Source organism: Camarhynchus parvulus, chromosome 14, assembly GCF_901933205.1.
Source record: "Camarhynchus parvulus chromosome 14, STF_HiC, whole genome shotgun sequence".
Classification (NCBI taxonomy): Eukaryota; Metazoa; Chordata; class Aves; order Passeriformes; family Thraupidae; genus Camarhynchus; species Camarhynchus parvulus.
The window spans coordinates 6,934,069-6,951,709 of record NC_044584.1 but is presented as its reverse complement, the minus strand read 5'-3'; the positions used below and the strand labels follow the sequence as shown (position 1 = coordinate 6,951,709).

Sequence of the window (17,641 nt, the reverse complement as noted above, 5' to 3'; positions counted from 1 at the left end):
TTGGCATGTGCTCAGCCAGGAACGGCGAGAGACGCTCGCCGACCTTCACTGCCTTCTCCACCACGCTCACTTTCCGGTCGCTGTCGGGCTTGGTGTCCTGTGTGAGGTCGACCACACTGCGGGGTCGGGGCTCCTCCTTCGGCTTGCTCTCCTTCTTGGCAAAGGGCAGGGGCAGATCGCTCCGGCATGCCCGCTCCTTCCCACCGGGGTCCTTCAGGCCTTCTTTCGAGCTCTTGTGCAGCTGCCCAAGGTCCTTTTCCCGGAGCAAAGTGCTCGATGTGTGGCTGCCCACGGTCCTTGAGAGGGGAGGCTGCGGGTGCAAAGCGGACTGGCCTGCATGGCTGGACAGGTAGAATCCATCTGCAGAGTAAAAGCAACCAAAATTATCACAGGCTTCCAACCCCTTCAGTCCTACACAGAGACAGGCAAGAGCTGGCAAACCAGGAAAGAATGGATTTCAAGGATGTCTTAAACAAAAATGCCCAGGGCAAAGGGGACCGCAGGTTCCTCCACGTGGGATGTAAGACAGCCCTGTCTCATGCTTACTGGGGCTTCAAGGAGGCTTCCACATCCAAAACCTTGGTACCGCTCAGCCCAGGAAACATCCCTGGCTGATCACCCAAGGTGGTTCCTGCTCTTCACCCCCAACATTCCAGCATCCAGCAGCTCCACCAGCCAAACAAGCCCAAAGGACAGGGTAAGCACCCTGGGGTGACCGATGGGAAGGGCACACAGGGTCCCAGACTCACCTTTCTGTGACTCAAAGAGGCTGTGCTGTCCCAGCTGGGCCAGGAGCGGACTGCCGGCACTGGGAGGTTCGAGGTGGCTCAGGGGAATGTACGATGGGTAGAGACCGTTAGGCAGATGGGAAAAGCCTGCAGGAAACGGGAAACAGAAGAGGGAAACATGTTTTATCCCAAGCAGCACGCTGCCTTGGAACGAGCCCCGCAGGAGCACAGACTGTTGTGGCTGTCGGTCCCTCGCACGCCAGGAGCGGCGGTGGCGGCGGGGACACAGGCGGTGACACACAGCACACATGGCCCAGGGCAGGGACCCCAGCTTGGGGACCCCACTTCAGGTACTGATCCCCCACTGCAGGTCCCCCAGCTCAACCCGGGGCTCCAACTCTGCAGCAAATGGAGCATGCTGCTTCCTGAGCAGAGCCTGACACCTGAGGGCTCCGTGACCAAACCACCTGGCTGATAAGATGTTTTATCACAAGTACAGAGACCTGTGGGTGAGGGCACTCCCCAGCGTGCTTCCAGAGCCATGATAAGACCTTCTTGCCAGCAGAACTTTGCCAATACAGCTCATTCCCTCTGCAGGTGCCCAGTACTGGGTACAAGCTTTGGGAAAACATGAGAGCATCCTCCAGAGCAGCTCACAAAAAGCACAGTTTCACATATCCAAACTCAGCATCTTATCCCAGAGGAAGGCAAAACAGAGAAAGTGTGACAACCATCCAGGAGCTGATATGAAAGCAGCATATCCTAACAACCCTGCTGCCAGTGGTCTGGGTGTCCTGGACACTGGGTCCCCAGCAACACCCTCATGCAAACTGTCCTCATCAACATTTCCTCAGTGAATACAATCACCATAATAGTGGTAATAACACACACTATTGGCTACAGGCAGCAATTCCTCTCCAACACTGCCACCAAACGACACCCGCGCAACACTACAAACCCAACCCTCCCCAGAATCAGCATCCAGTCCATGCCATAATTTAAAAACTGAGTTAAAGCCATCAGGAGAATCTGAAGGAGACAGTCAAGCCCTCAGCCTGCACTAGCAACCAGCTTCCCCAAATTCCACAATCCCACTGAAAGCTACCGGGCAACAAGCATTTTGTCAAGAGTCCAGCATCCAACTGCCTCAAAACAACATCACACCAAAACCCACGGGGAGACGGAGAAGTTCAGTCCCCGAAGCTGCACGTGGAGCACCATCTGCGAGAGCTAGTCAATATTTCACATTATTTAGACAGCCAGGATCTCTTTGGCGTACATGTTTGCATGCCGGCATATGTGCCTCACCGCCGCGGTGCTCCGCGCAGCTCCTGGCCCGCATCCATCACCCGACAGATCCCAGCGGCGTCACCCAACACGCCAACCCTGCAGCAGCAGGACCAGGGGAGCTGCTGGGCCCCTGCTCTTCAACACAGAGCCCACTTTCCCAGCAGGTAAAACCTGCTGTTTAACCCTGAGCACGGCGCTGCAAAGGTGCTAAGCGTGCACGCAACATTCGGGCCTCTCCTGGGTAACCCCAAAACCTCCACACTGAAGCATTTCCAAACACCTTTTCTTATTCCTGAGCTGGGCAGAACCCAGCTTAGCTTAGCTATGAGCAGCTCCACTCCATGCCATGCATGCCTCAGTGTGTCACTGTCACTGCTCCGGCAGGACTGGGCTGGCAATGAGCCAGCATCTGGAGCAGGAGTGACACATTTCCAAGGGAACACCAGTCCCATCTGGCAGAGCACATGGCTGCAGCATGGCAAAGCCCCTGGAGCACCCCATGCCATAGCAGCCTGGAGGCTCTGGCTGCAGACATCCCCACGTGAGCCCCTTCTCTCCCAGCCAGGCGCCAATCCCAGCTGCAGCTGCTCCAGCAGGAGGAAACACCGGCACGGGGAACACGGCAAGACACATCCCATGCTGCAGACACCACTGTGCGCAGATGCCCATGGCATGTCCCCACTTGCATGTGCTGCAAGGACAAGAAGCCACCTGCAGGGCTCCAGGCAAGGGACACACTCAGGGACACCTGCACAGAGCAGAAGTTACTGATACCCAAAGAGGCATTTTGGTACCAGTTACATCCCATTCTATGAGGGCATCTCCCTGTCTTTGGCATCATATCCTGCCCAGGCTCAGTCCCAGCCCCAAATGTTCTGGGGCCTCCTCCCCAGTCATCATCATCAATCCTGCTACAATGACCCAGCCTCAGCTCAGGGCTGCAGGAGCAGGAGGGGGAATGCAAAGTGTCCAAGCTGGGGACAGGTTTATATGGACAGGTTGGGAACCTAGCAGGGCAGTGTCACCATGCCAGCTGGCAAACAGCAGCAGAACTGAGCTGATGCCACCAGCCAACCACCAAAGCCACCTCACACCTGGCAGCTCTTCCCAGTAATTTCCAGAAGCCCACAGCTGCTGTTCCTTGGAGAGGCATAAGCCCAGCACAGGAGCTCAAGGCACATTCCAAAGCTCTGCAGGTTGAGAAACCGAGGCACAGGCAGGTGCAAATGACTTGGTGCACCGTGCAGCTGACCAGCAGCAAAACCAGAGAAACACTCAAACTCCCACCTCGGGTCTACCAGCGACACTGTTTTTCCCCTTGCAAAGTGCCTGAAGAAGCTGTACAGGCTGTATTTACCTGGCTTTTTCCCTGCCAGGAACCAGAGCTGGAGCAGGGAGGAGGAATCTGAACCACAGCTTTCCTGGGGATGAACCCAATGCAAATCTAACCTCGAGGCACTGCCAGAACATCCCTTCCTCTGTAGAGCCCTGCAGCAGCCACGCTGACAGGCTGCTGGCGTACAACTCACACGGAGCCCAGAACCTGCTGCCCCAGTGCCCTGGGCAGGACCTGGAGGCGAAGCTGCTCCTCCATGTGCTGAGGAGCTGCACTCACAGGAGGCGGCCGCGGGTGAGTCGCTGCCTCCTTGGATCTCTGTGCCAGAAAGCGATGCCAAGGGGAGAAATTCTACCGCAGTGAGCAACGCACAGCTCACCCCAACCATGGGCATCTGCCAGGAGAAAGGGAGGGGAAAAGGGGAAACCACAACCATCTCCATCTGCCTGGGGCCAGAGTGTTTGCTGAACCAGCACAAGATCCGCTTTGCCCAGGGACACGCCGACAGGTCTCGGCAGGCTGAGCCACGCTCCTCCAGCCGAGTGCTTGCCCAGAGGCGGTCTGGCACCACAGCACAGGCAGGGAGGTGTGAGCTGGCAACACTGCCAAGCCCAGACTGGCTGTGCCCCCCCTTCCCTGCCAAGTTACACCATGCCAAACACATGCGTGTGCCCATTAGCTCGGCCTCTGACTGCCTGGGAAAGGCACCACCAAAACTTATGTCATGCCAGCAGGGACACACAGGATCCAAAGCAGCCCAGCTCTGAGGGCAAAAGGGTTCAGGGCACAGAGATGGTCCCTCAAACCACTTTATCCCTATAGCCAGCAGCCAAAATGCAATCCCTGTGATGCTCCAGTTGCTGCAGTGGATGAGCACACCTGTCCTCCTCCCTTCCAGCTCCAAGATTATAAAACATATCTGTTTTGCACAATTGAGACATAAATCACTAAGGGCTGTTATTAGAGGAACTTGGCGGGTGCAGATGTGTCAGCCCACTTGAAAACATCTTCTTCATCTTTGCTCAGCTCTCCAAAATGGCACGGTTTCGGGGGAAGAGGTACGGCCTCGGGTGAGTCACCACCGAGAGGGGATGTGACCGATGGGGAGATGAGATAGCAGCGACCGCACAAACCACACACCAAACGTCTGGAGGCCGGAGGTCACGCTGGGGGAAGTGGGAGGGAAACAGACCCCACGTGCTCAGCCCGCTTGGGGCTGCCAAAGGTCCCAGTGAGGAGGGAGCTGACAGAAAGCACCGCCAGGCAGAGCTGGGCGGCCACTCCTGCAGCAGAAGGGGCTGCCACTGGTCACCAGGAGTTTTAAACCTGTGGGGCTTTCTCCAACTTGGCCCCTCACGCTTCAAGCCTAAAATTCGGTCCCAGCTGGACAAGTCAGTCAAGCCTGAGTTGTGAAAGAGCCAGACAGGAGGAGGGCATGCTGGAAGCAACATGCTGGAACTGAACATATCTCCCCCATGGACATAGCTCTGGCCAATGAGCCAGGCTACACGCCTGAGGTGACACGGGTGTGTGCCAGCACTGGGAAAGCTGCTCCACCCCTCCTCAGTTGTAGGTGACTGGCTGGCACCTTCAGCATCCCCATGCTGCCAACATGCTACAGAGGGGACAGCTCACTTGGACACCCACGAAGGGTGAAGGGCAGTAAGTGGGAGCAACATGGAGACACCACTCAATGGGGAATTCACTCTCCCAGTCTGGTTCCATGTTTCCAAGCTAACCAAGAGCACCAGCACACCAGAGAGAAGCAGCATCCATAAAGCCTTTGCTTATGCCTCAGGACAGCTTTCCAGTTGGAAAAGACCTTTAATCAAGTCCAGCACAGCTGGACAATCCTGTTGGCTGGTGTGGGAGAACAGGTGGCCACGCGCACTGCTGGCTGCAAAGCACACCCTGAAGCTGAGCCCTGGGCACAAGCCATCCTTGTCTGAGAAGCCACAGCCCTGGCACCGGAAGACCAGTAGCCTCCAGCACTCCCCGAGAAGTGAAGTAATTCTCCCCCATCAGCCCCATCTGCCCGTTATACATTTCTGCCACTTATGAAATATTTTCAACCACCAGCATCTCGCCCCATCCTCCCTGGGCCATGATGGATGAACACATTGCCAGGACTCAGGCTGGCACCATGCAATGCTCTGCAAGGGGCTATGGCCACAGAAGAGCCTGAGCTTTAAAGTCTGACCCCCTTGGACCCTCCAATATGAGCCCAGCAGGGCTGGGAAATACAGTGGCGAGAATCTGGGTTTATTTCCATGGGATGTTTTGAACTCTGGGCACTCAAGGGAGATTTGCAGCCCGGCTGCAGCCAGTTCTCAGCGGGCTGCTGGGCGCAGCACAGAGCAGGAGCTGCAGCCGCCCTTGGCCAGGAACACAATCACCTCTTCCCCAGTCCGGCCCGCAGTGCCTCGCAGGCAGCCAACTGGGACAACAGTCCACGCCACAAACAGCTGGATAAACGCTTACGTCCCCCCGGCAGGGAGGGAGGGAGGGAAGGTCCAAGCACAGCGAGTTCCTTCCCACCACCAGCAGGACAGACACCACACAGCTGCCTGCGCTTACCACCATCGGTGCATCCCTTATCCTCTCCCTGCAGAAGCAGCAGATTCCCAGGAAAGACTTTCCGGGCTTCCCCTCCAGCAGCACACACCTCCCCATCTCTGCCCCGCGCAGCTCGGTGAGGCACAGCCGCAGCTATTCCTCATGCACACATTTATGGCTACAAACAGCTGCGAGCCGGAGTGCTGACAGTGTAAATCTTTGCCACCTCCTCCCCTGCCTGCCGGGGCAGCTCCAGTGACACCCGAGGCACCGGAGCCGCTTTGACTCTGTGCCATGCACGAGACACCAGCGATACGAGCCCCTGAACATGCCGGGCTGAAACCAAAGCTCCCGGATCAGATGTGCCTGGACTCCAGCGGTGGCTGGTCCCCATCCCTGTCCCCAGCAGCCACAAGCTGCTGTCACAACCCACCACTCTCCATGCCAAAAACCACCCCAAAAGCCATATTTACACCCCATGCCACGGGACTGGCAGTAGCTTCAAAGCCCTAATTTACAGCCTCAATTCTCTGCATCTCCTGAAAGCCTTCGATCCCATCCCCGGGATCCAGAACAGCCAGGGCAATTTAACTCCCCATTTAATCTTCTAAGGGCCCTGGTGTGCTCGGAGACAGCATCCTCCGGCGGGGGGTCCACACTCCCAGACTCTGCTGGCTTGAACAGCGCCGTGCCGCTTCCCTGCAGCAGCAAAAATCACTACCTTAAAAGCCAAGGCGAATTCTCCCTCCAGCTCAGCACAGCTCTCTCTATTGTTTCTTTTAATTTTATTTTATTCCACGTGGGAATCTGTGTCCAGGCTGCTTTATTTTTAAGTGGCTCTTGCTCAATATTTACTATCGCTCGCAGCTGCGTCAGCGCAGGAACACTGCGCGCTCGCGCCAGCTTTCCGACCAGCCCTCCCGCAGCCATTCCCCCCGTGCCAGTGCCATGCCATGATCTTCCTGCCTTGTCACCCTCGTGGAGAATCACCAGCCCCCCCACAGCCACAGGACACTGAAGGGCAGGGTGTCAGCACAGGGCATGGGAGGGTTTCACCCAGGAGCTGGAACAGCCCCAAGACCCTGGAGGTGGCAGAGGAAGAGAAAATGGGAAGTGGCTCAAGGGACTGGTTCTGCCCCAATGTCCTGGAGACTTGGGTTCTACCACACAACAAAACAATGGCAATCCAAGGTATGCCAATGCCTCAGGAAAAGGACACCAACAGGACACTCTGGAGATCCCCCACAAAGTCACCCACCAGCTCCCCATTAACAGCATCTCCATGGGGACAGCAAGAAGCCACCCAGGTGGGGACACAAATCACTCTGGCAAAGTGAAGGTAGCCTTTCCTCACACTGGAGGGGTCAAGATGGAAACCATCCCAGCGGGATTCTTGGCATGATGTGCAGCCAGTCCACTCAGCCTGAAACACGGGGTCTGGGAAGCAGCGATCTGGTCCCACGCTAATCCTGACACTCAAACCAGTGTCAACAATCCTGGGTCACTACCAGCTGCTACAGCAGAAGCCTCTCCCACATGCCCCCAGCCTGAAATCCCCCACCACATCGGATGTCTCTCCTTTTCCACTGGCATAATTAAACCTGACACCCCAACAGGGGTCCACCAAAACCTCCAGGCTCTCACTACATAACCCCACAGCTCTCCTTAAACAGCACGGAGTGACACCATGGAGTCTTCAGCAGCACATTTACTAAAATGTCGTATGGAAATTGAAAAAATAATAATTTTAACTTTCAAACTGATTAGCAGAACCCCCAGGAATGCAGAACCTGGCTGCTAGATTGCAGCCTTGCCTTCCCCCTGATTTGCTAGGATAGCATGAAAATGCCTTTGCTCTAGTTCATCCTTCATCATGTTGAAGATTCTTTACCCACTGGTGTCTAGCACAGGGGCCCTAAGGCTGACTCTGCTCCTGGCACTGGACGCACACTTTTAGTACAGGTGCTCCCCCTCCTTCCTAAGCACAGAAATTTAACCCATCCCATTTTTAAATATTTTTTTTAATCACCCAAACTCAGTGCAGAAGACTACACAAACGAGTGAGCCCCCCCTCCCTGAGCCCTGCCTGCATATTTAACCAGGCACCACCCACGCACTGTCCGTGCCTTCATTAGAAAAGAGCTCGTTACCCTTCCCTGCCAGAGCCAGGAGAGCTTCAGGAGCTCGGTGGGGGAGGTTATTGTGGGATGGCACCAGTGCTGGTCCCCACATCACCTGCACCGAGTGCCTGCCAGCAGCAATTAAATCAGCCTTCAAAGAGAGATCCCAGCTTTCCCAGCACCATTAGCCGTGCCCTGGAGGGAACACGGTCTATTTTCAGCCACAATGACTTAAGATCAGGTCACTAGCAGGTTAAATGGGACTGTGCAGCATCATCTCCCTGCCCTCCCATTGAGAAATTAAAGTCTGCTGTGTGATGGGCAGCACCAGCCCTGGACACACACCAGGTGCCCACGGAAAGGTAAATGCCACCTGCCTGCTCCTCTCCTCGGTTCCCCATCACTGGCCATGGACACCCACTGCCCTGGCTGCCTTACCTCTGCGTGGGGTGGTGAGAGGGAGTTCACAGCAGGATCACCCCTGGGTTCCTCCCTGCCTGTCCTCCTGTCCAGCACAGTGACAGCTCACAGCCAGAGAAGTCCCACCATGCCCAAGGTCAGGAGTGCTGGAAGGAGCCTCAACACACCCCATCCTGCAAACCCAGGCCTGCACAGTGTTGCTCATCTCACCCCTTCCTCCCCATGGTCCAACTGCAAGTCCCCAAGCTGGGGACTGCCCCAGGCCACCAGAGAGGTGGCATCTCCCTGCAGCAGCTCCATCTGCTCCGCTGGTGGATTCACCACCGAAGCCCAACCAGCCACCCCACCACGAACATCTGGCGGGGAGGTGGCAGCTGGATGTGGGTTTGTTTTGCCTCCCAGGCTCCTGCCAGGCGCAGTCAGCACGAGCCGGGATGACTCAAAGCCCGGGAGACGCAGCCTCCGCCGCTGCTTATTTTAAACCCTCTCGTCTGCAAAGCGGCTGCTGCGGCTCAGCACCTCTCGGGGTGCCTGGCAAAGGGGGTGGCACTGCAAGGCAAAACTGAGGCACAGCCCCACGATCAGAGCTGGGCACCACATCACCACTGCCTGTGTGCTCAGCAGTCACTGAGCCCAACACAGGGGGCCAGCAGCAAGAGGGGATCAGCTCCAAGAAACAGCCCAGGGCTGCAGCAAGGACATTGCCAATGACCCAAACGAATTTGTCGGCTCTGGCTTCATGACTCCCCTCGGATACAGCAGAGCCAGGACACAGTAAGTGAAAGGTGAAGCTGGATGCTCCCAGATCAGCATGTGCTGCTCTGTGTGCCACAGGAGTGAATGCATCCTTCTCCCAAAGCCCAGCACTGACTTAAACATGTGCAGGGACTGAAACCACGCTGGGAAAAATTCAGCGATGGGCTGCAGGTATTTGGGGGTGGAAGAAAGGGATCCACACACAGATCACAATCTCGTAACAATCTTTTCCTTAGGAAACCAGGCTCAAAATCTCAGCTTCTGCCAAGCCGCTCCTCTTGACCCCACACTCAGCCTTTTTTTCCTTCCAGATGCTCCTACTCTTCCCACACTCTCTTGAACATCGGTCCATGCCACCTTTTCTGCACCAAAAAAGCACTGAACCATGAAGCAAAGGTGTATCTGTGGCCAGCAATCGCCCAGGACCCCACACCTCTCCACTGCTGATAATGGGAGATAAATGCATGGGCAAATATTATGGCAGTGTGGTTTAATTCCTGATGAATTATGCAAATCCGTATTCAAATTGAAGCGAAGCCCTTGGGCTCTTGACAAATTGCCAAGCTGGCCCCGATGACACCAGGCAGGGATGGCCAGCCCTCCATCAGGTGAGGCACTACCTGGGTGCCCTATATATGCACATACACACACATGAATGTGCTTGCACATGTCAGCCAGGGAGACCAAGGAGTACCTGCAAAAACAGTTTCAGAGTGACTTTTGCACTTCTCCCTCCTCCCAGCTGCATTTAGCGTGTCCAAAGAAGGCCACCAAGCTTTTGTGTCCTCCACAAGATGGAAGCAGCTTGGGGTGATGGCGAGATTCAAAGCAGGACATAGATAAAATCTACCATGTCCAGGGGACAGGAGGGGAAAGCCTGAAACACTTGTGCCAATATGACTGTCAGCCTCGAAGCCGAGGAAAGGAAGATGTGTCCACAAAATAGTAACAGAGAGGGCTCATCTGATGAAAGCAGGAATTTCCGATCCCACACAAACCCCGAACATCCATTAAAAGTAGCAGAAGAATTACTGCTTTGTGTCACTAATCTCATTAGGGAGAAAGCCCTGCTGCAGCGCCGGGATTGCAAAGGGAAACCCCGGCACGCCGCACACTCCGGGAGCCTGGCACAGCGTGCCCTGCCCATCCGAGCGGAGCCGCGGCTCCACAGGCACCCGGCAAGGTGCCTGCACCCTTCCTTACTCACCCGCCCGCATCTCTCCTCACTGGAACACTATCTGCTTGGCTTGTGTGTGACACGGCATGTGGGATGTCCCCCACGCCCAGCAGACCAGGACACAAACACCGGGATGACACACACTGCCTGGTGATAACACGGGAGGAGCTGCTTCATCCACACACACACTGCCTGCGAGCAGCACACAGCCCTATCCCTCCAAAACCCTTCCTCCCCAGCACAATGGCCGCTGCCATTAATATTTTTTTTTTTTTAATTAAAAGCAATTGAAAATGTGTTAAAAGCATGTTCAAGTCACGGGGAATTCCGCTGAGAAGGGATGGGGGCATGAAGGGAATTAGGGGCAATACATCCAAAAACCGAAGGTAAAACGGGTTCTTTGCTGGCAGGGATGTGTCAGGATAAGATGGATGGAGGCAGAAGCAGGAGCAACCTTTGCAGAAGTTGCCGAGGATGCAGCTCCAGAGAGACAGAGCTGAGTGCCTTAAAATTTCTGTTATTCCTCTAAAAAGATATAATCCCTCCTGAATATTGCTCCTTCCCTTGCTCCAAGCCCACCATGTTTGGCTTGCCTGCCTGCATCCAGCTCCCTCAAAATGGCTCTTTGGCCACTGCTACGCCAGCAATAAAATTTACTCTCAAGGTCACTTCAATCCTTTTGCCACTATTTCAATCTGGCTGGATTTAAACAAAACCCATCCAGACACACTGAGCCCCCCCCCTCAGCCCCTCCTTTCTGCCCATCACTTCCCTGATTTAGCGCTGCCAAACTCTCAGCTACCTTTCGCTTCCCATAACCGTCAGCAGCAACAGCTGGAGAGGAAAACGGGAGCATATTGTGCACCCAGCAGCTGATCCTGGCGGCGTGGGGAGCGAGTCCAACTGTCACTGATGCATCAGGGGCTCCTGCCACGCGTCCCCAGCCAGCGCCCACCGTGGGGACCGAGCTAAAGGGGCTGGGCGGTCGCCGTCCCCCTGGTGTTTAAGAGCTGGGGAGAAGCGAACAATAAGCAAAGCAAATAAACAGCAGAGAGGGACGGTGGCGGTGGGTGAGTGGCGATGCCTGCGGACATCCAGCTGTGGCATCCCAGAGCGAAGCCAACCAGAAACACACACGGGGAGAAGGAAACCGCCAAATCCTGGTGGCAAGGGTGAGGCAGCCACACCGGAGCAGTCCCCTCCCAAAGTTTGGTTTCAAAGAGCATCCCCAGCTGGAAAAGCCAGCGAGAGGCTGTGCAGCTGGACACAGCACTGCTCCTTCACCCCGGCTCCAACGGGCAGAGAGCTCAGGGCCGCCCTTAGCTCCTCCATCCTGCCTGTATTTTCAGGTTGTTCAGGGCGCAGCGTGCTCTCCGTTTCAGCAGCGAGGCTGAACAAAGCACTCCCTTGTCCTCGGCACCTCGAGCAGGCGATGCTGGATCGCGTTACCTAACCCAGACCAACATCTCCTCGTCCCGGCACGGCAGCTTTCGTGTCAGCACATGCCAGGCTGGCCCCGATTCCCTGCACCACCTCCTGCCTGGAGCTTTAACTGGACCAGTTTAGTACACGGTGAAAACACACGGGGCCTTGTTTGGACTCGTCGGGCGCTAACCCCAGCTCGGGGAAGTGATCCGACACCCTCGCGCCGGTCGCAGCCGCGGCCGAACCGCAAGGCGCTCACCTGGAAGGCTGCCATAATGACGTTAATTCCCATTAACAATGTTCATTTCCATATTCATCAGAAGATGGTGAAATGACAAGATGGGGGGTTATTTACTATATAATTATAAACTAATTTCAGCTTTACCCTGCGTTATCCTAGGAAGGAGATCTAAAATTTCCCTTACGAAAGCCCAGCTCTGCTAACCGCGTCTGCAGTGAGATTAATTCCCAGCGATTTCCATTTCTCCAACAGCTGTTCTGCTGGGAAAGAGCAGGAGCTTGTCCCCAACACCAGGGACCTGCCCAGTGTCCCATGCCACCCCCGGCTAGGATTTCTAGTGCCAGCTCTTCCTCCAGATCAGATTTTCTCTGGCACACCATCAGTCAGGGATGGGACCCGTGGTTTTCCAACCCAACCAAGGAGACTCTGTACTGGGTAGGAGGCAAGGCTCGCTCCAAGTGGGAGAAAGGCTGCTAGAAACCACACTAATAAATGACACCTTTACCAGCCTTGTGTTACCAGAGGCAAGGACAGCCTCCTGCCCATTCACCTGGGAAGATGTTGGAAATCCTCACACTGCAGAGGATCCCACAGCACCTTGCTCCGAGCAAGTTTACATCACCACATTGGCCCTTGGGCTCTTGTCCACATTCCAAGCCCAACATTCCTACCAGCTACCACTGCTTGGGATAGGCATTTCAACAGAGCTTGCAGCACAGGCTGGACAGTCCTTCCCACTGCTTCTAAAGGATGGAAATGCAACCCCACAGCCCACCAGGACCTTGGGAAAAATCACTGGGACATCAGAGAAACACAGCAGCTCATGGTGGGAGACTCCCAAAAATGCACAAATCCACCACCATTTCAGCCCAGACACTGCTCCTGCCTTCCTCACAGCCTACGAGTTGGCCGCCAGCCCGAGGGAGCTGCAGGGACATCACTCCATGGCCAAGCACTTCCTCCACCCCCGGGGATGCCGGGTGTGAAGAGCGGAGTGTGACGGGACCCAGCACAACATCACTGCCCAGCACCACCTCCCCGAGCCCCACTGGGACAGGCACACTCCCTGCTCTGCTGGAAAACACATCTCAAAAAGCATCTCGTTTCACCAGGGCCCCAAGGGAGGGGAGGCATCCTCCCAGGCAGGTCTCCGGGCTGGCCGCATTCCTCCCGGTGTTACACCGAGCCCCTGCCCCAAGGAGCCCCCTGCACCACCCCTTGAGCAGGGAGGGGGAACCAGGATTTCAAGGGCCATTAAACACCGATGGTATTTTCCTTGCAGCATCAAAACGGGACCAAAAAGAGCTGTGCCAAACCAGAGGCAAAATCCTGCCGCTGGTCCGGGAGCCATCGGGCTCAGAGAAACGCGGAGCAGCGGAGCACGGATCACTCCAGTGCCCAATCCATGCTATCCCAGTCTCTCTATCAGCAAAGCAAGTTTAGCATGGATGCAGTTTGATGAGTGAATTGTGCTTCCACTGGCATTGCCGACAGCAAGGCCTCCTGCAAAATCTGCGGGCTCAGCAGAAGCACCATTTTGCCATTATAACGATGGCTACAGCGGGATTTTGCTGGCACAGCAGCGCTGTCCTGGGGGATGGAAGGGTATTCTTATTTCTTTTCCTATTCTCCTACCTGGCCCAGCTGTCTGGAAAACTTCTCCCCAGGCACAGCAGGCTTGGAAGCAAGGACAGTCTCCAATCTGCCTTAAATCCCTGCATTTGAATGCACTTGCTAATGTGAAGTAGGAAAGCAGGGAAACCAAAATCTCTCCCCTCTGTCTGTCCGCTTTCCGTCCAGCCACTGCTTTGGAGCTGGATTTAGTCAGCCCTGCCCATAGTGGTGTGTCCCTTTTCCCGAGCACTGAGAAGTGTTTCTGAAGCGAATTTTAATGGAAGAGGCTGAGCATCCTTTTATACAAACACAGATCTGTTCCTCCAGCCCCCTCCACCCAGAAAAGGATACCTCAGTACAGAGCAAAAAGCACATTTTTAATAATTACTATTAATATTATTTTAAACTCTGAGAGTGTTTTTTTGGGTATGGGTGATCCTTGCTCACACACAGCCCCGCTGCTGCCTGGCAGGGACACAGTCCCAGAGCTGCCCTTCGCAATCGCATCCGAGGGAGCCTTTTCCACCTTCCCCAAAACACAGAGCCTGCCAAGAACAACACGCTCCTCCAGGATGGAGCAGAGACCAGGACCCAAAGACGGTGGCATAGGGAAGGAGCAAAACGATAAACCTCCATATTTTGAGGTGCTGCAGAGTAGAGCGAGCCCTTGCTTTAATGGACTCGGCTGCCTCATTCCATCAATTGCAGCCTTTTTTTTAAGCCTTCCAGCAAGCTCCAGGCATGAAATTCCATTGCAAACAGTCCCTTTCCTCTGCTATCCCTTCACAAAGCCCATCGGGGAGCATCCCCTGCCCTCCTCAGGGACAGGGAGATGGCCATGCCCAAGAGCACAGGGGGACAGGGAACGGCATCCCCGGCTCAGCTCCCGCCTTGGCCTCCAGCTCACTCCTCCCTCCTAGTGCTTCCAACAAAGGGGCTTCTGTCCCTGTGTCCCCCCGCCCGCACGGCAGCGGGACATGGAGCAGAAATCCCCACCGTGGAGCAGGAATCCCCCCGAGAGGAGCCCAGGGTCCAGGGGTCACTGGACACAGCCCAGGCAGCCGCGCTTTGGCGCTGGGGCAGAGCCCGGCTGCCGGAATGAGCAGAAGGTACGGGAAAAACAAGGAGTCGGTGCCGGCCATAACTGGATTCTCAAATATGGCCAATCGTGCTATTTTTACAGGGGCGTATTTATTTTCGGAGGACGCTGGGACGGATTCAAGAGTCTCTTTCTTCAGCCCGGCGGTATTTAAGGATCGGTTTGAACTGGCTCTATTTAAAGGCTTCGCCTCCTGCCCACTTTTCTTAACCCCTTGCACAAGCCTTTGCGTTCCACCCCTCCTAAAAACAAAACAAACCCCCCAAAAAACACAACAACAACAAAAAAAAAAGCACCAAAACCACACACCAACAGCACTGCGAACGCAAACCTACAAAGGGCCCCTCGGTAGCAGGAAGCAATCATCATTTCAGGCGATATTGTTAAAGCCGTAAAAAAAAACAACAACAACAAAAAATATCCCTGCCTATCCCACTGCTGTGGTTTAATGGGAGTTTCAGCTGTTAATTGCACAGATCTTTTTAATGGAGTTTAGCCTGACTGGGAATTGCCGTGACAAAGCCAAGCTTTGCGAGGATCGTGGCGGGGAGCGGACGGGGAGACCAGCCACCACCGAGCTGCAGGGACAGGGGATTTCAAACAATTCCAAGAAAAAAGAAAATAAAAATAATTTTAAAAATAAAATAAGAACGCAATAAGAAAGAATTGGAGGTATCACACACCCCACTCCCTCTGTGAGGGGACCCAAATCTGAGGCTTTCTCCCAGGGTGGTAGGAAAGCTCCCAGACGGCATCACGGAGCTTGGTCAGCTTGGAGAGACCAGAGCTCTGTGCCTCCCTCCTGACCTGCCCGGATTTCAGAAAAGGAAACTTTGGGAGGAGAAATAAAACTTTAAAAAAAAAAAATTACCCAATAAAAAAATAAGAATAATTTTTTTAAATATCAAGGACCCACACTCGATTTGGCTTGAGATTGTCCAGATGAATTTTTGCAAAGATCATATTCTGCTGCAGTAGGACGTGAAGGAGAGAGGGGAAAAAATAACCAGGGGAGAAAAAAAAAGGGAGGGGAAAAAAAAAGACAAAAGGTAAGGAAAAAAATAAGGTGTTTGCCCATGTGCTTGGCTTCATAGCCCCGTTCGCTTTACACCTCTCCTCTTAGCACCTGGGAAATTGGCACTGCCACCTAGTCTAAAACTAATAAATCTTTTTCCCTCGATTCAGGCTGCTTCCTTCTTTGCAGATGTTGGCAATCAGGTTTGCAAATTTCAAAGTCATTCATCCCGGGCGGCTGGGAGAAAAGCAGGTTTATTATTGCAAAACCTGTCACCCTCCCAACGCCTAAAGTAAACTCCGAGTCACCTCTCCACGCCCAGGGGAAAGAAAGCGGAAAAAAAAAATTAAAATAGAGCCAGGGAGGGAAATCAAACGGTCAGAAATCCCTTGTGTCCTCCTGCAGGACCGTGGGCAGGAGAGTGCGGCAGCGTCCTCCCAGCAGCGCCGGACCCTGCGAGCCGCTGGGAAAGGGAGCTCGGAAAAGGGGAAAAAAATCAAAAGCCTCCAAAAAAACAAAAGTAATTTAAACAAATAAATAAAAAGCTGACTGTGGGGGGAAAAAAATAAACTGCGTATATTTCAGCGTCTACTCTTTTTTTTTTTTTTTAATGGATATGCAGCCGTGGGGCTGCCCGAGGATGAAATGCGTCGAGAAGGGGGAAAAAATTCAAGGAGGGAGCAGTCACTGTACATTGCATGGAAGCTTTGTTCGCGGGTTTAAAAAATAAGAACTGCGGAAAAAAAAAAAAAAAAGGAAAAAAAACCCTCAAAACCAGCGGTGCCGGCAGCGCTGCCCGGGGGCAGCGGGACCTCAGCGGAGCTCGGGCTGCACCGGGCAAGAAATCACCAAAAGAGCCCCATTTTACCCCCTTTTTCCCAGCCCAGGGATGTTTTTTTTGGCTGTCCGGGAAGCGCAGCACCGGGCAGCGCAGTCCCGTCCGTCCGCAACCCGATCTGCGCCTCTCCCAGCTTTCCCGAAAATCGGATTTATTCCCCGGATTTATTCCGCAGCTGCCGCGGCGGGGATTTTCCTCAGTGCCAACAAAACCGTACGCAGGAAGGGGGACTTCTATCGGATAGGCGCGATTTTTTCCCCGTATTCCCCTATTTTTCACTCCATTCCTTTATTTTTCCACCATCACCCTATTTGTTTTCATACTTCTTCCCCATTCCCCTATTTTATTTTCGCCAAATCAAAACCACGCGAAGCAGAAAACACTTGGGCAAAACACGCAAAAAAGCTGCGAGCGCATAGATATGTAATTATCACGACGATATTTATATTTTTTTAGGAGGGGAGGGGAGTGGATGGGGGGGATTAAAGCCCGATCCCGGCTTCGCCGCGGAGGGAAGGGAGGGAAGGCGCGGGGGTTCCGCGGAGCCTTACCCGGGTGGGAGTGGAGGCTGATGCCCGATGCGAGGAATTTTCCGGGCTGGAGGGCGGCGGGGAGCCCGGCAGCCATGGGCCCGGCGGCGGGGGCCAGGCGGCCGGTGGCTCCCAGGCGGTGGCTCTCCATGGCCAGCCCGGAGAGCAGCGGAGGGGGGCCGTGCACCGAGCGGGGGGGCCCGAAATCTCGGCCATCCATCATCCACTCGCCGGCTTCACGGAGTCTCCCGGATCGCTGTCGATGCCCGCCACCGCCTTCCCGCCCCCCGCCCCCCACCCCCCCTTCTCCTCCTCCTCCTCCCCCAAAAAATCAGATGGTTTTCAAAAATAAGGCGTCCAAGCGTCCCATGGCGCGGTGCAGGGAGCCAGCCCCGGCGCGGCGGTCTCGGCGCTGCCTGCAAAGGAGAAAAAGAAGGGGGAGGTGCGGTGAGACGACATGCCTCGATACCCCCCTGCTCACAGCAACCCCCAAAAA

At 54.8% G+C, this 17,641-nt stretch overlaps 1 protein-coding gene across 1 annotated transcript in view; it reads right to left on the bottom strand.

Moving 5' to 3' along the window:
- Nucleotides 1–17,368, bottom strand: part of TNRC18 (trinucleotide repeat containing 18) — a 54,440-nt gene extending 37,072 nt beyond the window's left edge. The window contains 3 exon segments of the mRNA XM_030958483.1: nt 1–360; nt 750–875; nt 17,167–17,368. Coding sequence (XP_030814343.1) covers nt 1–360; nt 750–875; nt 17,167–17,368 — 688 coding nt within the window.
- Between the last annotated feature and the right edge of the window lie 273 nt (nt 17,369–17,641).